The sequence below is a fragment of the Sebastes fasciatus genome, chromosome 16 (assembly GCF_043250625.1).
Source record: "Sebastes fasciatus isolate fSebFas1 chromosome 16, fSebFas1.pri, whole genome shotgun sequence".
NCBI lineage: Eukaryota > Metazoa > Chordata > Actinopteri > Perciformes > Sebastidae > Sebastes > Sebastes fasciatus.
The window spans coordinates 4,657,470-4,678,127 of NC_133810.1; the positions used below are offsets into that span (position 1 = coordinate 4,657,470).

At 35.7% G+C, this 20,658-nt stretch overlaps 1 protein-coding gene and 1 non-coding gene across 5 annotated transcripts; one reads left to right on the top strand and one right to left on the bottom strand.

Moving 5' to 3' along the window:
* The first annotated feature begins 5,679 nt into the window (after positions 1-5,679).
* Positions 5,680-5,751, top strand: trnad-guc (transfer RNA aspartic acid (anticodon GUC)). The gene has a single exon. It is a non-coding gene; the product is annotated as a tRNA-Asp (tRNA).
* Positions 5,752-10,512: 4,761 nt separating this feature from the next.
* Positions 10,513-19,393, bottom strand: LOC141753342 (heterogeneous nuclear ribonucleoprotein A/B-like). Of its 4 annotated transcripts, none has more exons than XM_074611912.1 (9): positions 19,308-19,393; positions 17,127-17,412; positions 16,242-16,410; positions 15,940-16,098; positions 15,210-15,341; positions 13,744-13,822; positions 13,107-13,253; positions 12,394-12,474; positions 10,513-11,444 (listed from the first exon to the last, which is right to left on the bottom strand). In XM_074611912.1, exons 2-8 carry the CDS (start codon positions 17,384-17,386, stop codon positions 12,404-12,406), a joined length of 1,017 nt encoding a protein of 338 aa, XP_074468013.1. In that variant the 5' UTR covers positions 17,387-17,412; positions 19,308-19,393; the 3' UTR covers positions 10,513-11,444; positions 12,394-12,403. The 4 variants fall into 4 exon arrangements, with proteins under 4 accessions (XP_074468013.1, XP_074468014.1, XP_074468011.1 ...); XM_074611913.1 differs by having other exon boundaries at positions 12,384-12,474; XM_074611910.1 differs by having other exon boundaries at positions 13,708-13,822.
* Between the last annotated feature and the right edge of the window lie 1,265 nt (positions 19,394-20,658).

Sequence of the window (20,658 nt, forward strand, 5' to 3'; positions counted from 1 at the left end):
ACTTTTTCTTTGAAACCGAATCACAAAAGCTACTTTCCTTTTTGTTTAATTATGAGCTCAACTTTCCTGAAACGACCCGTGGAGTGATTCATTTGTTCTTTGTTTGGAGTCTAGATTGGTTTCCGGATCAGTTTTTCACTGCCGATGCTGCTTCCCTGAATATCAAATCATACTGAGGACCAATCTGATTCAGTGCCGTTACTCAGCTCAGTTTGAAATTAGCCTTTAGGAGTTCATAGAGACGTACGATCATGTGGCACTTATGACAGAAATCACAGCTGCTTTGTTTTGGTTTCAGACATGTTTCACGTGGCTTGAATTTTAGTTTTGGGAATATTTTACAGCCCTATTTTCAGGGCTTGAAAAACACTTGATGTCTCGGCTTGACGTCAGCAGTTTCCTCCAATTGTGATTGTATTTGTTCTCAGACTTGCTGTGATTAGAAACAGTACGAGTACCCCACATTAAGCTGGTTGAATTTTAAAAAGTTGAAGTCTTAAATATTTTTCTGCAACAACATTTCTTCTATGTTTCTGTCAGGAGACGCTCTACATCTCTGAACTAAAAGTGGGATTGTTGTGACAGTGGATTGTGTTGGTTAATCTGTCTATCCATTGTCTGCGACTTATCCCAGTCCAGGTCGCATTATTTTAATTAATCATATGATTAGGGAAGTACAGAAAATAAGTGATATAATAACATATAATTAGTGTTTTAGTGTATTATATAGTGCATTAGATTCGCTGTTAATAATAATCTAACTTAAATATTATAAAAATAACTATTTGACCTGCACAGCAGCTTTCGAAATGAACATGTAGTACAAGCTGTGATAAAACCCACTCTTTAATACAACTAAATCATGAATGTGTCTGCATTATTAGAGCAGGAGGAAACTAAACTGAGGTTCAACATCCTTACCAGATGATATTTTGTTGTTTACCGACTTAAAAGAGGACAAAGAAGAAGAGATGTGGCCGTTTGCCTTTTGTTAAATGTGTTTCGGAGTGGAAAGAGATCTTTCAGAAATTATCTAGAAACACTAAAGTGGACGAAAAATGAGTTATTGTGGGCGAGGTCTGAGAGCAAACAAATCAAAATAGGAAGTAAACATCCTCAAAATGAGACTCAAACTATTAGAATTATATAAATGTGAAACAGTGAAAATATGTTGGATTGGTGAAACTAGCACTTAAATACGATACAACATGTGAAACAGGTTTGTAGTTGTCTGAAGGTGTATTTTATCCCCTTGCTGCTGGTCGTTTTTTTGCCAAGTTAAGACACAGACTCTCTTCAGAGATGAAACTGATCTCCCTCTGGAGAACACTCAAGAACAAGAGGATTTCACTAAAGAATGACGGACTGCACCTTTAAGAAACCAGTGGAGTGAGTCAAGTGGTCAGAGAGCTGATGAATGCCTCTACATGACACACACACACCTGCACACACACCTCACTAAATCTATTTATTAAAGAAACATACTGCCTGCAGATGACGACTATCTTAACAGTGATCCAACAATCCAGTAAAAACAAGTTAAACAAACTAACAAAAGTTTTGTACCTACATTGTCAAACCTTTAACAACCTGTTCCCAATAGTCTTTTTATAATTCTTATATAGTGTATATATTATAGCAGTAATACTCAGGAGGACGGTCTTTAATGTGATTCTGTGGCTCGGCCATGTGAAGCAGAACTAGAGTTTTATTTCTGTAAATATTCATGTGAACATTGTGATGCTTTTGTAGTTGTTCAGAGCAACATTTACTCAGAGAAGAGGGTAAACTAACCACATTTTCTGCAATGTCATGCAAAAGTAGCTGCTTGCTAAAGTGAGTGCTATGGTTATAAATGAATAAGAAACGTATGACACAGCTTTGACTACAATTTCTTCTTTGCTGTTCATATTTTCCAACGGTGTCTGAAAAGTGTTTCAGGAAGTAAAACTCCAGTCTGCTCACACTTGTATTTTCAGTATTGTCACAGTAAAGGACGGCCTCGCGAGCATTATGACTTTTATTCTATTATTACTGACGCATGTTAAAGTGTTCTCCAGAGTAGTGTAGCAACAGGAGAAACACTCTCTGATTAACAGAGAAATGATCCGCATGGCACGAATTCTGCTTTTTATCCCATCATTTTTTCTTCATTAAACGTGATGTAAATCATGCATATTGTCTTCACGTGTGAGCCAGCTCGTTAGCATGCAAACAAAGACAATGAGCCTGAGTGTGACGCTCCCTGGAGGATGGATGTTATGCGTCTAGAATATTAGATTTTCCATAATAAATAATCAAAGTTTACAGCAGACGAGGAGTAAATCAAACAATCTAATATTTAAAGATGGATTATCCACTGCCCAACAGTCCCAGGTTGACCACGTGTCAAATTGTTTTGATAATTTGATCATGTGTCCAGCGTTGTTTGGTAAAAACCCTGTGCGATGTTATTAATCTGGTGTAGTGTGAGTTAACGCAACGTTCATTTTATTCACCCTTTTCTGCACTAAAACATGCAACTTGTTTACTATGCACTGTTTGCTCACACTGAACGTAAACACATAAAACTGTTGACAAAAAAAAAAGAGAAAGGCAGTGTTGATTTGTGTGATTCTTACTTTGAACGAAAAGCAAGAAGAAACAGAAAATAAAATGTGATTTAATGTGTGTTTCCATCCACTAGTGTTATGTTAATATTAGGAGTTGGGTGTACAGCTGCACGAGATCGTGATTATTTATTGATTTTAACAATAAAATAACATTTTTGTTTTACTTTCACATTTAAATAAACAAAGTGCTGCTTTCACTTGTTGTGCTACATTCCTGCTAATGTACAAATCTTTGTATTAAAATCAGACTGGTCTGTATTCACAGTGCATTTCCTAGAAGCAAAATAAAATTGTATTTTTATTTATTTATTTAGTGCACGGCTTCTTAGCTGTACCAGAGTTAGCTCTACGCTAGTTTACATCTGTAGGCCCTGGGCAGGAAACAGAGAACGGCATCTCTGTAAAGAAATCAACACTTAAGGGATAATGTACAGCGTGTACCTCGCGTCATGCATCGCCCTGTAAGGGTTTATTTCACCCTCATACTCAAACTGCACTTAAATGACGGCTGGTTTAAAATATATCCTAAAATAAGGGTTTGAAATTGGTCTTAAAGTTATAATCCTTGAGATTTTTATCACATCAAACTCAGTTTTTATACAATTTATAGTCAGCATTTAGACCGTTAAATGTATTAAAGTTACTTTACATACTTTAACATATTTGATTTTATATTGTGCTCACATGGTGCATACTCCGAAATATAGATGTGTTTATTCAAATCACCACAAACCTGGGACCAGGTAGTGTTAATCCAGTATGGGGGTACTGGTTGGTTTATTATATTGGCCCCTAATATAAGACACCACAGGTTTTGAGACAAACCCTTTTGTGGCAACTGTTTTTTGCAACATAATTCAGATTAATTTATGTAACACAGTTTAAAAACAAAACAAAACAACAAGTATGACTGTAGACTCTCAGACGTAATTCCAAGAAAAATACGTCTTATATTTGGGTCAGTATGGCCGATGTTTTGAGTTTCAAATCGGTCTGAAGCTGAATGAAGCAAAAGGCTCTGCTGTTGTTTTTCTAATCATTTCAGCTTCATGTTTTTACCAGAACTTTATTGTTTATTCAGGAGGCAAACACTTGAATAATTGATGTCATTGCATTTCAAAAGAAAGCTAGGAGAACATGTTCTCCCTATGCATTTGCCCTCTTGTCCCAACTCCTGCTCGTTTAATTTATGTAAAACCTTTTTATTTTAGCTCGCAGATTTTCTATCTGAGAGATGGTTGGTTGTTAGGCTGTTTACTGTAGTTTCATGAGGTTCATTGTATTTATTATTTCCTTACAATGCTCCTCTCAAATGTTTTCCATCTGCGCTACTGACTTTTAAAACCATTACATATTAAGAGTTCAGTTTTCCTTTAACTATTCTTTTGACGAAACATCAAGAAATAAAGTGTAAATAATCGATTAATTGTTGCAGCTCTACTCTTTAGTCTTTTTTTCTGGTGAAATACTTTTCTTCTTCAGGCCTCTAAAAGCCAGTTTAAACAGCGATGGAGGAGATACAGCGTAGCTTTATTTTGAAGGATCACTACTAATTTAATATCCCCCCTGCCCGAATATCATATTTCACATTCACACAGGCTTTAAAACACTCTTTGGTTTCATAACAGTATGTTTTTAACCCTGCATGCATTAGACATTAATGCCAAGCTTCTGTTGGATTAAATTCTTCATCTTATTATTATTATTATTATTATTAATGTTGTATTTTGAGGATTCCTCATTCTGTTAAAAACGCTGTAAATGTTTGGTTTAATGACTTTATGTTCCAGGTGTCACGTCTGCGTTTTGTCTGTGTGTGAGCAGGAGGTTGTGACAATCTCACATCTGGATGTTGGGATGAACAAAATATATGTATTTAAAACATTAAAACTGAAGCCATCGGTCAATAAAGAACTAACAACAAAAGGCTTCGGAAATCATCCTTAAAGGCTACAGCAACTTATGGAAGATTTAAAATTAGGGCTGACAAAGTTAATGCGATAATAACACATTAACGCAAATTTGTTTTAATGCCACTAATTTCTTAAATACATTAACACAACTTGGGATTTTTAGGTTGTAGCGGGCTCTGTCTTCATGTTGATAAGAGTATTAAATACTTGCCAAATCTCCCTTTAAGGTACATTTTGAACAGATAAGATAAGATGAGAGAACAAATAAATTAAGTGAAGTACAATACACAGTGTTATATGTATTTCCATTTATATATGCATTTACTGTGTAATAATAAAATCACAAAAACATGTTAACAGGACATTTATTTATCTTTTAGTCTTTAATAACTTTCCATAAAAAGGAAATAAATATTACAAATAATAAATATTATAAGTATTGTATTATTTTCACCCTTGTTTTATTGGTTTTTAAATCTTCCGTAAACCTCAGACTGAAGGCGGAGGACCCCCCCTGCTGGTCAAACTGCTGCATAATGAAAGTGTGGAGGATGTAAAATCACTTATTCGTCAATAAATAAGAAAGAAATGCTAAAATTCTAAATAAATAGTGCAATTAATTTAAAAAATAATAAATAGACCTAAATAAATGCTGAAATAAATACAAAATAAATTAAATAATAGATAAATATGTCAATTATCAAATATAAGGATAAATATAGTTCAGAATTAAATTATTAGATGCATAATTAAACAAATAATAATAATAATAATAATAATGTATTAATAAATAAATGTTGGTTACTCGTTTGGACATTAATTAATATTATGATTTTTTTCATATATGTTTCTGTATGTAAATTACATTTTATACTATGTCTACTTTTATTCATTTATTTATTATTTTTGTGTCTGCATGTATACTGGATAGAAATAATAATAAAAAGAATAGCATATCTTGATTTGTAGAAGTGTAAAAATACATTTATTCATCTATTTTCCATTTTTTATTATTTATATATCTTTATTTAAGCTTTAATTATTTTATTCTAGCCTGTATTATCAACTATATTAGATATGTATATGTGTATATATATGTATATGTGTATATGTACAATTATAAAATTACACCTCACAAAACAATATATATCCCTTCCTCGTTAGTATAGTGGACAGTATCTCCGCCTGTCACGCGGAAGACCGGGGTTCGATTCCCCGACGGGGAGTAATTTTTTGTTTTCTCTGCTAGTATTTTTCACTACACTTGTTTAGTTATGCAAGTTGTTTAGTAGTTCTGTCCACATTTGTATTTTCAACAACATATCCTAAAAACGCATTCATAAATGTTGATTTTACACATTTTCAACTACTTTTAATGCAAATATAACAGAAAATGTTTGAGCAAAATCCCTTTACAACTATTATATATTCAATAATGTTATATTAGTCAGCTAAATGTATTTAAAAGTACTCAAAATGCACCAGAACTGCCCATTTCACACTAATGTATTATAGTAATAGACTATTATTACTGATGCATATACATGTAAGCAGCATTTTACTGTTGTGACAGGTAGAGGTGAAGCTGTTTACCTACTTCAAATACTGTAGGAGCTATTTATTTATTGTTAGTATTTAGTTGTTGTTTTACTTATAATAAGTAGTATTGTTTGATTTATTATTTTAGATGTTTACTTTATTTAGACTTGATTTTTTATAGTGTTTTCTTTTGCTAGTTATCAAAGTATTGTTTGTAAGTGTGTGTGTAGTATCACCAAGTATCATGATAATATCGAATCAGGAGATATGTGTATCATCCCAGCCCTACCAGTTACAATAGTGAAATGCTGCGTACATGTTTATGCACGTAATAATAATCTAATGAGCAAACAGACAAGAATTAAAGACATTATTAAGATTTTGTATGTGACTCAAATACTTACTTTAAGCTCTCTGTGAAACTGCCGGCTGCAGCGGGTGGTTGACTGGGCTCTGCAGACGTCTCAGGATACTGCATCTGTGACAATGCATAGAATAATACATATAAAACATTTCATTATTATTGACAGTAAGATACAGAAATAATATGACACTTAGCATCTACACTGTAGTCCTTGATGTCGCAAACAGTTTCTTTCCCTGGGCCATACAGACACTGAACAAACAATAAATCTGTGCAATATTAATACACTGAATGTGAAATACATTTGAATGTGCAACTACCTTTGTTTACATTTTATTTATTACAGCTACTCTACCTATTTTACAAGTGCAATTACCTCTTGTTATATAATTTATACTTCTAGTGTAACACTTCTGTTTATATTTATTTATTACATCTACTTTACCTGTTTTATTTGCTGTATAACTGTGTGTGTGTTTTACCTGTTATGTTTTATCTGCCTCGTTTTGTCTTGTCAAGTATTTGTTTTAAAGCACTGACCAGAAGTGGCAATGTGAATCTCCTTGTATTTAATACGATGACAATAAAGCTTTCTATTCTATTCTATTCACAGCTATATATGTAACATCCGTAGTGGTTTAACACTACCATAGGAAGGAAATAAATAGAAAGAGTTTTAGGGCAGTCTAGCGTACTTTGGGGCTGGCGCAGGGTTCGAGGGTTCGATCCCCCGACGGGGAGAGGCCTTTTTTTCTACAAACTATGGTACGGTAAAAGTCGTAATATTACGAAAAAAAAGTCATAACTTTACAAAAAAAGAAGTCGTAATACAACTAGAATAAATTCATAACTTATGAGAAAAAAAGTCATAATATTACGAAAAAAAAAATAACAGGTAAAATTACTACTTTATAATGTTATGACTTTATTCTCAGATTTATTTTTTTCCCTCAATGTGGCTCTAATACTCCATAGTACAATTATAAATAAAAATGAAAATGTAAACAAAGAAACAGTTATTCATTTCCACTAATTTGTCTTATAAATCCACAGGGAGCCACTGGAGAGGAGCTGAAGAGACGCATGTGGCTCCGGAGCTGACTAACTAGTTAGTTAGTTAGTAAGTTAATTAGTTAATCTAGTTAGTTAATTAGTTAATTGGTAAGTTAATTAATTAGTTAGTCTAGTTAGCTAGCTAATTAAACTTTGAGCCGCCATCAAAGCACAACAATATGACTGATGTTAATACCAATTAACATCAACCAATTAAGTTCGTCATTCTCAACCTACCGTGGCTAACAGACGAGCTAACACTAGCTAACGTTAGCATGAACTACCGTTATATAAAGTTAACTACTGTTAAACGTTACTGTCTAACGTTAGCCAGCTAAAGGTGGAGCTTTAGCAAACTACATTAAGTTGACATGACTGCCAAAGTGTTGATTTACCTGACTTACCTAAGTTCAGGTGTAGCGCCTCACCTGCGTCCATCTTCACGGCCAGGTGCTGCCAGAGACAATCTAGCACTGCGGTCACTGTTAGTCCCGCCCTACTCGGCCTCTGATTGGCTAGTACTCGTTGCCATCGTTGCTCGGATTGGTTAGAAATAGGATCAATATCAGTGTAAGCCAATCAGAGGCAGACCAGGGCGGGTCATGCCTTCGCCATTGTAATAAATAAAATATCAAATTATTAAAAATTCTTTATGGATAATTATTAATAAAAAATAAGTGTTTCCGCCCGGTTTCGAACCGGGGACCGGTTATATTCAGATCTAATGAATATATTATATATAATATATAGTATATTATATATACTATATAATATATATATAAATATAAAATATATATAATAACAAATAACAATTTACTCCCCAATTTACTTAACCTGAGGAAGCAGGAGGCCCAATGCTGAATATTTTTATTTATCAATAACAATAACAATAACTATATATATATATATATATATATATATATATTATATTATACATTATATATATATTATAAATAAAATATTGATATATATATTATATATAATATATATATATATATGTATTATATATAGTAATATATTAGATATAATATATACATATATAATTTATATATATATAATAACAAATAACAAGCGCCAATTTACTTAACCTGAGGAAGCAGGAGGCCCAACGCTGACATATGGGAACACAGAAGGGTCCGAGTCGGCTGGTGGGTTCGAACCGTCAACCCTCCTGCTGTAAGGCAACAATGCTCTAACTCTTTGGGACAGAACATTTTAATTTTTAAAGTGTAAAACTGACGTCTGTTTATGCTAAATTACACTGGAGCATAACTACTATCAAAGAAGCAAAGAGAGGAAACTCTGACAAAATACAATGGTGATTGAGCCCACTGATGAAAATATAGTAATATTTATATATTTACAGTATTATAGACTGGGTGCCTGTGGGGACATTACTGGAAAAAAATGCTGCATTACAGTTTTTCTCCGTTGTATATGCAAAAAAAATGCATACAATCCTAAAAAATAGAATTTCTCTATTTGATTTCTATGCTCACGTATCAAAAAGAAAAAGACTACAAATTGCTACTCTGAGCACAATTGTTTTCACGCAAACCAGGACTGAAATCTTAAAGGATTGCCACTTTAATGTCCGCAGGTGAACTCAAAGAACGTATATTGCCAAGAAGTGAAAGTCAATTGTTGGTCCCATCGCAACGTCGGCGCCACTTTGAATTAAAAGCGACAACCGGACGCCAGTAAAACGTCCGCCTATAAAGTGCCGTACAAAAGTACAACATTTTCTCTATTCTACCAAAATGGCCTGTGTTTAACAATAAGGTATTATAAATATAATAAGCGTTTTCAGTCCAAAATGGCGGCAGTGGATGTTGTCAAAAAACATTGGAGTTTCGTATCTTTTGCTTCTTTCAGTCATTATTTTGTGTAAACTTGAGGAAATAACTATGATGCTGATATTTACTCCGTATCTGCAGTCCTGCACGTATAATGATTTGTGTGATCCAACCACTCTTACACCAAAATTTCCACTTTAACCCTCTGACTCTTGTTTTTGTCTTGGTGTGAACCTGAAGATTCATTTGAGATGCAGCTCAGCACTGTGTGTCAAGTTGTTCTATTCATAATTCAGAAATAAACATTAATTAATCAATTAAAATAAATTGTAAAAGTGTATAAGGGTTTAAAGCATTGATTTAAGTATATGAGGGTAATGATGGAAACTGCTCAGAAACCCCCTTATTGTCAATCTAGCTAGGAAAGCCATCCATCCTCTGAATGCTCTATGTCTCTAGTTTGTAGATGTAAAGTTTCATGAGGCTGTGATTATCCTAGAGGTCACCACAGGTCATTTTATACAGTGAGGTCATGTTTCACTACAATGAAATGTCTCCTATGGGGACTAACATCATCACACATGAATACAACTGGCCTCATTGGATCCACAAGAGTCTCAGCTTCACAGTGATACCCAATTTATGCAATTCAAGATTGTTTAGGGACCCCAGGATGCATAAATATTCAAATACACCATTTTAGAATATGCAAAAATAACACATTTATACTGCATTCATAAATACTGCATGGTTTTTGCCCAAAACTGATGATCATAAAGTGGGCATGTCTGTAAAGGCGAGACTTGTGGGTACCCATAGAACCCATTTTCATTCACATATCTTGAGGTCAGAGGTCAAGGGACCCCTTTGATAACGGCCATGCCAGTTTTTCCTCACCAAAATTTAGTTTGAGAGGGTTACCATGGTTTCTAGTTTCATATGATATCTGTACCTTCACTCTAGCTTTAAACCTGCTACAGCCTCTGAAAGACAGTAAAGTCGGTCGGGATCGCGGGTCTCAGGGGTTAATAAGAGTTTAGAATTTTGCAAAGTCATACGTCCTGGCATCCCGAAGGATCCTCAGGACTTTAAACTTGTAGTTTTGTGGACAGGAATAATCTTCCTGTCCACAAAACGGCATGTTTGAACACAATTAACAAAAAGGCTACCGTTTTCCTATTCTTCAGGACACGGATCATTAACAGTAACATTAAGCATTAGAAATACACAGAAAATTACAAACGAGAATGTTTATTACTAATAAATTGCCAGAGACACTAGCTGAGGAGACTCCAGTGGCCTGAAGTCTGTCCAGAAAAACAAAAATAAAAAACTATGCAGACATTTAACTTCAAAGCGGTTACTTCTAAAAACCAGTGACACTTGACAAACACAAACTAAACCAGCATAGAAACTTAAACAGTTTGCTTGTTATGTAAAAGGTATGTCGATTTAACAGGAAGTCATGCCACAGTTGCATGTGGCCAAATAATTTTCCCTCCATTACATCCCACACATCTGTATGCTTTCAGATGTCTGGTGAAATTCCTGGAAGAAAGAAGCGTGCAGGCAGTCGTTTCAGATTTAAGGAATTATAACTAAAAATCATCTTGATACACTTGATTCCATGTAAAGGGGGGAAAAATACCAGAGGTGTCATATGAAGGATTGTGAAACACAATTCCTTCATTACAGATCAAAAGACCAAGATATCTATGTTGACAACTGAATTTGAATCCTAAACCCATTCAACAACTTCTTAATCTTCCACCCCGAAAACCTGGAAGCATCAGAACCAAAAAAAATTACTGAAAACTGTTTATTTTGTCAAAAAAGCTCCTTTACAGCGCCAAGATTTTCAAGCTGTAAAGCCAGCAAACATGTAAAATACAAGCCTTACAATACATTAGAATCAAAACGGGTACCAAAAAGTACAGTAAAAATTACACTTCCATTGATGGAAATGTGGAAGGGGGAAGAAAAAAAAAAGAACACCAAAGGGAAAAGTAAAACCTAAAAATGATAGGATTAAAAAAAAAAAAGAAAAAAAAAAAAGGAAAAGTTACATTTCGGATGTTTTCTGTACAAATGGTCTTCTGTCATAAAAGAGGTTGAGTCATGCCCAGTGCGTCCATCCAGCCGTCGGTCTCACTGGATCACTGGAGTCCTGAGGGACGACACACAACTTCAGTCACACCTTTTTAAACACTTCACATGCTCCCAAGATTTCAGAAAAATATATATAATCTACTACAGCTGTCAAAGTTAACGCAATAAGAAAGCAAATTCGTTTTAACTTCTTTAATGCAATCAATCATAATCAGAATCAGAATCAGAATGGTGTTTATTGCCAGGTGTAAGAGGTATACACTAGGAATTTTCTTTGGCATCATTCGGAGGTTGTAGTCAAATATGTGAATGAAAATGGGTTATATGGGTACCCACAAGTCTCCCCCTTTACAGACATGCCCACTTTATGATAATCACATGCAGTTTGGGGCAAGTCATAGTCAAGTCAGCCGTGACATAAAAAATGTGCTCATATTTTTATTGTTCAAAATGTACCTCAAAGGGAGATTTGTCAAGTATTTAATACTGTTATCAACACGGGAGTGGACCAATATGCTGCTTTATGCAAATGCATGTATATATTTATTATTGGAAATCAATTTTAACAACACAAAACAATGACAAATAATGTCCAGAAACCCTCACAGGTACTGCATTTAGCATAAAACTGAGCCTGCTACAAACAAAAAAATGCAAGTTCGTTAAAGAAATAAGTGGCGTTATTTGCATCATCTTTGACAGCCCCAATTTAAATACATTATCTTGGGCTTAGAGAAACCGGGACGGACATTTTCCACCATTTTAAAGACCAAACAATGAATCTAGATAATAATTGGAGATTAATGGATAATGAAAATAATAGTCACAACCTTAAAAAAAAATAGAAACTTCATCCACTAATTAATATTTTTTTAAAGTGCCCCCCAAAATTTACAAAATGACCCAGTTTTTAAAGACAGTGGGGCCAAAACTGACCCTGAATTTCTTTTCTTTAAATTTCCTACACTGACTGTCAGTAGTTCTAGCCACGGCGTACCTTGCGCTACCATGTGATCATCAGTATGGCTTGTAGCCGGTCTGGTGTGTCCCCCGTCTTGGAGTTTTCCCGTAGCTGCCGTTGCCCTGGTCTGTGGGTCAGAGAGAAGAGACGGGTCAGATTCAGACCCTCAGCAGGCAGCAAAGACACAGCACTATACAACCATATATTATTCACTTTATTCCTGAGAGGGAGAGGAGTTGTTCGATATCAATCTCAGAATAAACTGGAGTCGTGGGCTGCCAGCGATGGTCAATGAGCACAGGTATTGGTATCTGTATAGGCTGGACTGTACCAAACCTGGCAGCCCTACCGATATGACAAGACTTCTGGAAGCTGCAGTCCCTGCATACCGGCTGCTGTTCACCAAGATAAACCGTTACACCACCTACACCCTCCAAAATGACTAATTCTCACTGTCTGTAGGGGGATTTTTTCCACATTGAAGAACACCAGGATAGCCGATTCCTCCAGCTTTACATCTTTATACTGAGCTATGTTAAATACATCCATACTGAAACCTCACAGATATGACTGGTATTGATTTGTTGGCCAGATGCAACCTTATTCAAATCATAATTATGGGTTTTAAATTTTTAGAAGGATAGTAACCCACTATTGTCTAATCGATACTCAGCATCAGCCTGTACCTTAAGTTTAGGGATCAGTAGAGGAAACTTGGACTTATCACAATACATCAAGTTTGTTGCGTTTTGTACTTACTGTAATCATATCCGGGACCATATCCGTAGTAACCAGAAGAGTAGTCATAGTTGCCATAGCCGCTGTATCCGCCGTAGCCATAGCCTTGGTTACCATATCCCTGGTTCCAGTAGTTTGCATAGCCCTGGTTCCAGCCCTGGCCCTGACCTGAGACACAGAGTTCACATGGCGGCTCAAACAGACTGAAATCTACTTCTCTGACAACTAGAAATTGTGGTTTCTGATTTATTAAGTTCTTGACAGGGTGATGCAGATCTTGCATCCCTGACGGTGTTTATTTCACAACGATGACCCGCTAGCTGTACTTTATTCCGCTTATTACATAGCCACTAACTTAACAAAATCAATAATTTGACACAAAAATGGTCCTCTAGAGTCTGACATCAGAACTGCGTCCATAGCAACGGTTTGTTATACATGGCAACAGTCTGTTAAAAAAAAAAAAAAACAGACTGTAGAACGCCGTGATGTGATTAACCAATAAGAATCGCGTATTCAATATAGCCGTGTAGTAAAATGCGGTAACCATTATTTTAGTAGTCGAGACCCAGAACGTCCTGCAAAAAACACTAACGGAAGGAAAAGGATTCCCCTTCCTTACCCCCACGGCCCCTGCCTCCCCGGCCACTATAACCACCTCCGCCGCCGCCACCACGTCCTGATCCATACTGCTGCTGCTGGTACACCTCCTTCGGCTGGGCGATCTTCAGCTCACACTGTGGAGGAAACACAAACAGACACTTGTAAATATGTATATATGATACTGTTAAAATCTAATTCAGCAAACATTTTCTCACAAGAGTCAAATGTACAGTGCTGCAACGATTAATCGATTGCAACTATTAAAATAATTATCAACTATTTTGATAATCGGTTAATCTGTTTGAGTAATTTTTTAAAGAAAAAACAAATCTAATTTCTATGATTCCAGCTTCTTAAATGTGAATATGTCCTGGTTTCTCTTCTACTCTATGACAGTGAACTGAATATCTTTGAGTTGTGGACAAAAGAAAAACATTTTAGGATGTCATCTTGGGCTTTGGGAAACACTGATCCACATTTTTTATCCATTTTCTGACATTTTATAGACAAAACAACTAATCGATTTATCGAGAAAATACTCAACAGATTAACCCACATGAAAAATAATCGATATTTGCAGCCCTACAAATGTTCTTTGACTAAGTACTTTCAGAATGAAACCGCTGACAATGTAGATTTAACCATACTTTTATCTAATCCATCAACATTGTAGGTGGTCATGGAGGCATATTTATACACTACAGAGAAGCCTCACTATGAGTATATCAAATATTATAAAATAATATTTTCCAAAAAAGTGTTTTTCCAGCCGTTGCCTGCAAATAATCACAATCAGAAATTCATGTTTAAAAAAAAAAAATTTAAAATCCAACTTCATTTGTTACTTGACTGTAAAAAGTGCCATCCTGAAAACTACACTCCTTTAGATCTTTTGTCAAGTTCATGTGTAGTGGGGTTAAGTTGTGAACCATCACACATCCCTTTCACAAGCCAACATTTAGTCCGTTTTAAACAAACTCCGGTGCGGTTCATTTGGGTGGTTGTGAACGCAGTAATCGTACTCTGGTGCGGACCAAAACAACAGGTCCGAGAGGTGGTCTTTAATCATTTCCAAGCAAACCAAAACGCAGGCTGCCTGCGCAGGCATTTGTTGACGAAGATTGACGAGGGTAACCGACAGGTTAACATGAGTGGGAGAGGACTGACTGATGCTTGCTTGACCTCTGGGCCAAAGAGAACACACAGAATATGATAACGTCCATAAAAATAGTGACGTTTGTTAAGTCGAACTGGAGAAGGGATTCACAGATCAGTGCCGAGTCGAAGTGAAAAACTTCAACAGCATCTGTGAAAGTATAATTTTCACTCTGATTCGGACTAAAACAAACTATGGCTGGTGAAAGCGCATTAAGAGACCATGCGGTTACAAGTCACACTGCAGTGTGTCCTGCAAGCGGTAGCTGGAACGGCGATAGATCAGATCCTACAATCTTACAGTTGCAGCAGGACAGTTTCATGAACCACCCAGCTAACTCTGCCGATATAAGTGTGTGTACATACTCTGCCGCCCTGGATGGTGTGGTATTTCTTCTCCAGACACTTCTTGACGCTGGCTTCATCTTTGTACGTGATGAAGATGAAACCCCTCCTTTTCTTCGATTTGGGATCGATGGGAAGCTCAATGGTTTCGATCTGGAAGGAGAAGAGGAGGAAGGAGATGCTTGTTAAAATGTTTGATCAAAAACAATACATATTTATGAAACTTAACACACCATTGATGGAGCAGATTTCTTGTGCCCACTAGTTTTATTGGCTGACCAAAACAGTCTGTATCAAACTAAAGTTTACTACAGCAATTCAAATCACAAGCCCAATGTTGATGTTCAACATTTCTAAATTCTGACGTACATTAATTTGACATAACATTTTCCAAATGATTGCTGTGTGTCATTTTAAATTAATAAAATAGACTTGTAGAATAATAAACATTTCCCCCATTCAGTACAGATGAGGTTGACTTCAGACGATTTTGTCTATGATTGACAGAATAAAAAAAAAAAAAAAGAAGTAAAAAGCCTGACCTCACTTCAATCAGCCACTTGTAAATTAGCCAGTATCTTAATTAGGAATTAGGCTCAGGGATTGGATCAATTAGACAACATGGCTGTGTGACAGTCATAAGATTCAGAATTCTGTATCAGAGCAATGCATTTGCCTAAATAAGAGTTATCAAACAACCTCCAGCCCCATTAAATTACAATTTAATTAGGCTCCGTGTAGTAAAACTGACCTCTCCGAAGGCCCCGAAGTATTCCCTGATAGCGTCCTCGGTGGCCTCAGGGTTCAACCCCCCGACAAAGATCTTCTTGACGGGCTCCTTCTTCATGGCCATCGCCTTCTTGGGGTCGATTGGACGTCCGTCCAGTCTGTGTTCCTTCTGCTCCAGCACCTGCAGACGCACATGTGTTATTATCATCATAGTTAGCATGGAGCGCCAACACGCACAGCAACGATGGCTCAAAAGCCTGGAAACATCCTCCCTGTGACATCATGTTATCATCTACAGAAGTGACTGTAATCCGAGCGACGCACCTTTTCCACGCTGGCGGCCTCTTTGAAGAGAACGAAGCCAAAGCCTCGGGACCGGCCAGTGTTGGAGTCCATCTTGATGGTGCAGTCTGACACCTCGCCGAACTTACTGAAGTAATCCTTCAGGTCCTTTTTACTCGTGTCCCAACTGAGGCCGCCCACGAACATTTTACTGCAAAAATATGAAGACACATTGCTGTTAATCTCTTCCTTTTCTTCCACAGGTAGCCTTAACTGTTACAGAATATAAAGTGTACTATTTTTGGCTGCGATAGAGGATGCTGCAGTTTCAGGACTGCATTTCTAGGACCCTAGTTAGAAATAGCCTACGTGAAATCATAAACTATTACAAAACTACTTTGTAATGTTTAGGAAAGAAAAGATCATTGTATATAGATTATTTAAATCTAATTAAAATGGTAAAACAATGATTAGTATTACACAAACATACACTGAACTAGGGCTGACCCGAATGCTTCGAAGCTTTGACCGTTGCCATGGTAATCAACCTCCAAAATCGGTCTTCGAATGTTTTTTTTTTTTATGTATAAGTATGTAATAATAATGTTTAAATCCCAAATAGCCCATGAAATAAGGATCCCAGAGCATTATTCATATTCAACATTACTTAGTTATTCTCAGGTGGATATCACTTTCTTGTGTTTGGAGGCGTGTGTGTGTAGAGTAGTGCAGCAGTGGCACTGTCCCAAAGCCTTGAATATTTCTCACAGAAGTTTCGAAGCCCCAAAAGAATTGATATTTGGGATAACCCTACACTGAAGACAATAAGCTTTGCAAAAAACTACGGACATATGCGGTCCTAGGACTGTGGTCCTGAAACTGCAGCTTCCTCTATTGCAGGAACATGCTACTCTACTAAACACTCACCCAGCATCCTCCTCTCCTTTGCTGGCGTCAATCTTGCCTCCATCTGCGCCGTTGTCCTGGCCCTCCGCGATATCTTGGATGTCCTGGATTTCCAGGCCGTCCTGGTCCTGGTCCTGGTCCTGGTCCTGGTTGTCCAGGCAGTCGTCCTCTCCGGCCATCAGCTCCTGCTCCTGCTCCTGCTCAGCTCCGTTCTGGTCGTCCTCTCCCTCATTGCCGTTCTGGTCCGAAGTCTCCATGAGGAGATTATCAGCGTCTGCCATTCTGACGGTGGGCTCTTCGAAAAAGACTGAGATAGAAGAAGACAAAAGTTTAGGATGCAGAAGCAAACAAAGTCTCACAGAGCATGTACAAATAATTTCAACATGAGCAGCACTGTGCAAGGTATTGATTGCTTTGCGGAGGGAAATGGCTGGCAACAAATAAAATTAAGATGTTTTTGTCTTTATTATAATACTAATTTCCCCCAAATAATTTTATTAATTTAAGTAATATTGCACAAAAGCAACACAGAGACCTTCAGGTCTGGAGCAAGAGAGCAGTTGTTAATCCAATCTTGCATAACACTGCACTGTGCAAGGTCTGATTGAATGAATGAAATAAAATTAAGATGTTTTTGTCTTTATTATAATACTAATTTTCCCCAAATAATATTATTAATTTAAGTAATATTTCCAAGAAGCAACAAACTCTGAAATCTTCAGGTCTGGAGCAAGAGAACAGTTGTTAATCCAATCTTGCATAACACATTCAAATCTAGCATTTATCTGTATTATATGCAATGTTTTGTCTTTTATCTGGACCCTTTAGTTATTTTTGCTTGCTTTAAATAACAACATGCAGTTAAAAATCATGCAGGCTAATAGAAACTTACACTAACTAGGACACATTGTTCTTGTTTCTTCATATACTTTGACCATATTCTTCATATTCTTTTGTAGTCACACAACTATCTTAACATCAATATTGTAGCAGAAAATAAAAGATATGTCTTTATTATAATACTAATTTTAATTAAGTAATATTGCAGAAAAGCAACAAACACACTTCAGGTCTGCAGCAAGAGAGCAGTTAATCCAATCTTGCATAACACATTCAAATTCAGCATTTCTCTGTATTATATGCAATGTTTTGTCTTTTATCTGGACCCTTTATAGTTATTTTTAGCTTATTAGCTTGTTTTAAATAACATGCAGTTAAAAATCATGCAGGCTAATAGAAACTTACACTAACTAGGACACATTGTTCTTGTTTCTTCATATACTTTGACCATATTCTTCATATTTTTTTTGCAGTCACACAACTAACTTAACGTCAATATTGTAGCAGAAAATAAAATATATTTTGTATTTATTATAATACTAATTTCCCCCAAATAATATTATTAATTTAAGTAATATTGCAGACAACAAACACTTCAGGTCTGCAGCAAGAGAGTTGTTAATCCAATCTTGCATAACATGCAAATTCAGCATTTATCTGTTTTAAATGCAATGTTTTCTTTTATTTGCACCCTTTGTGTGTAATAAAGTTAGAGTATAAAGTCACTTGCAGTTAAACATCGTGCAGGCTAACAGAAAGCTACAACAGCTAGGACACATTGTTCTTGTTTCTCTGCATATCTTGACCATATTCTTCTTTATTTACCATCTTCACATCAATATTAAAGCAGTAAATGCAATGCACACTGTTGCATGTTTGCATGCACGTTTAAGAGGCTTTATTAAGTAACATAAAGATGCATTAACCCAGCATGAATCTCTGTATATTCGTGTGTTTCAAGCGGACCGCGCTTTGCTCGGTTGCCGCTCAGGATGGAGATGCAGAGCAGGCCATGCTGCTAACAACTAGCAGCTAAAGCATGATAAACATGATTAAAATAAGCATTTACATTAAAGTTAGCTCAACTAACACAATCCTAATAAAAGCACACGTGCACAATGTGTTTAACTTCAACAACAACACGTGATTAACGCATTCAAATCAGCGTGATGACCGCGTTGTTAGCATCACTGTGGCTAACACACTGAGCTAACGACCGTTATGCTAACAAAAACACACACTTTAATAATAAAAACAGAGTTATAATAAACATCGCAGCGACATTATACCTCTTTGGAAAGATCATACACTCCCTTATCTGTATTTAGATGGAGTTATAGTAACAAAAGAAAGCGTGCTTACTTGTTTTAGAGGGAAGATTTACCGGAGACGCCGACTCGACTCTCGCTGCTCAAAATGGACTCTCTCCAAATTCGCCGCTAACGCGTGGCAACATATATATGACCGGATGTGAGCTGCGGGTTGGGGGACGTCACAGTGAGAGCGGCTGTGATTGGACGCGAGGCTCTGGAGTGTGAATGAAGGCGGGACAATATTGGCTGATTTCGTTCTGACGCAAGTTCGGAACCGGAATACAGCCATCGCCATCCCAAATGTCCTCCTTGCTCTTCCTAACAAATAAGAAAAAAAGCAATGAAAACAATTAATGTATGCAATATCTTTAAGGTTTTTAAGTGGAATTATTGTCTTTTTTTTATTAGTATTTATTTTATTTTATTTTTCTATTATATTATATATATTTTTCTGTTGTCCTTTTATGTTTATCATTGCTCTTTGTTTATGTTTTTGCTATACTTCTTTTGTATGTAAATGTTTTTCAGGTTTTCTGCTGTTACTATGTATATTGTCATTTTTAAATAATAATAATATTAAAAAAAAACTAAAAAAAACAGGTAATATCGAGCCTCTGTACTATAGAAATATTATATTTGGTTGCTATGATTACAGTGACAAAGACAGTAGGCCTAATGCATTTTTTTCTTATGAATCTAATTTTAATTCTCGCGAAGTTCCACATTCACGAGTGTAAATTTACCAAAAGAAATTCTTAATTTTTTTGTATTTATGAAAGAAATGGATCTATATCTGTCAACAATTTCTTCCTCACAAAACAAAAAAGCAATGAAAACAATTAATGTATGCAATATCTTTAAAGTTTTTGAGTGAAATTCTTGTCATTTTTTAATTATTATTATTATTTTTATTTTTTTTATTGTGTTTTTTATTATTTTATGTTGGTTTTGTTTCATTTCTGTTGTCCTTTTATGTTTGGCACAGCTCTTTGTTTATGTTTTTGCTATACTTCTTTTGTATGTAAATGTTTTTAATGTTTTCTGCTGTTACTATGTTACGTTTTTAATTGAAATTATTGTCATACTCTCTCGTGGTGTTTTTTTTCTCATTATTTTTTTTTTTTTTTTTTTTTATTCTGTTAGTTTTGTTTCATTGCTCTTTGTTTATGTTTTTGCTATACTTCTTTTGTATGTAAATGTTTTTAATGTTTTCTGCTGTTACTATGTATACTGCCATTTTTAAATAATAATAATAATTTAAAAAAACAGGTAATATCGAGCCTCTGTAGTATAGAAATATTATATTTGGTTGCCATGATTACAGTGACAAAGACAGTAATGCATTTTTTTCCCTTATAAATCTAAAAATTCCAATCCAAATAAATTATTAATCCAAAAAA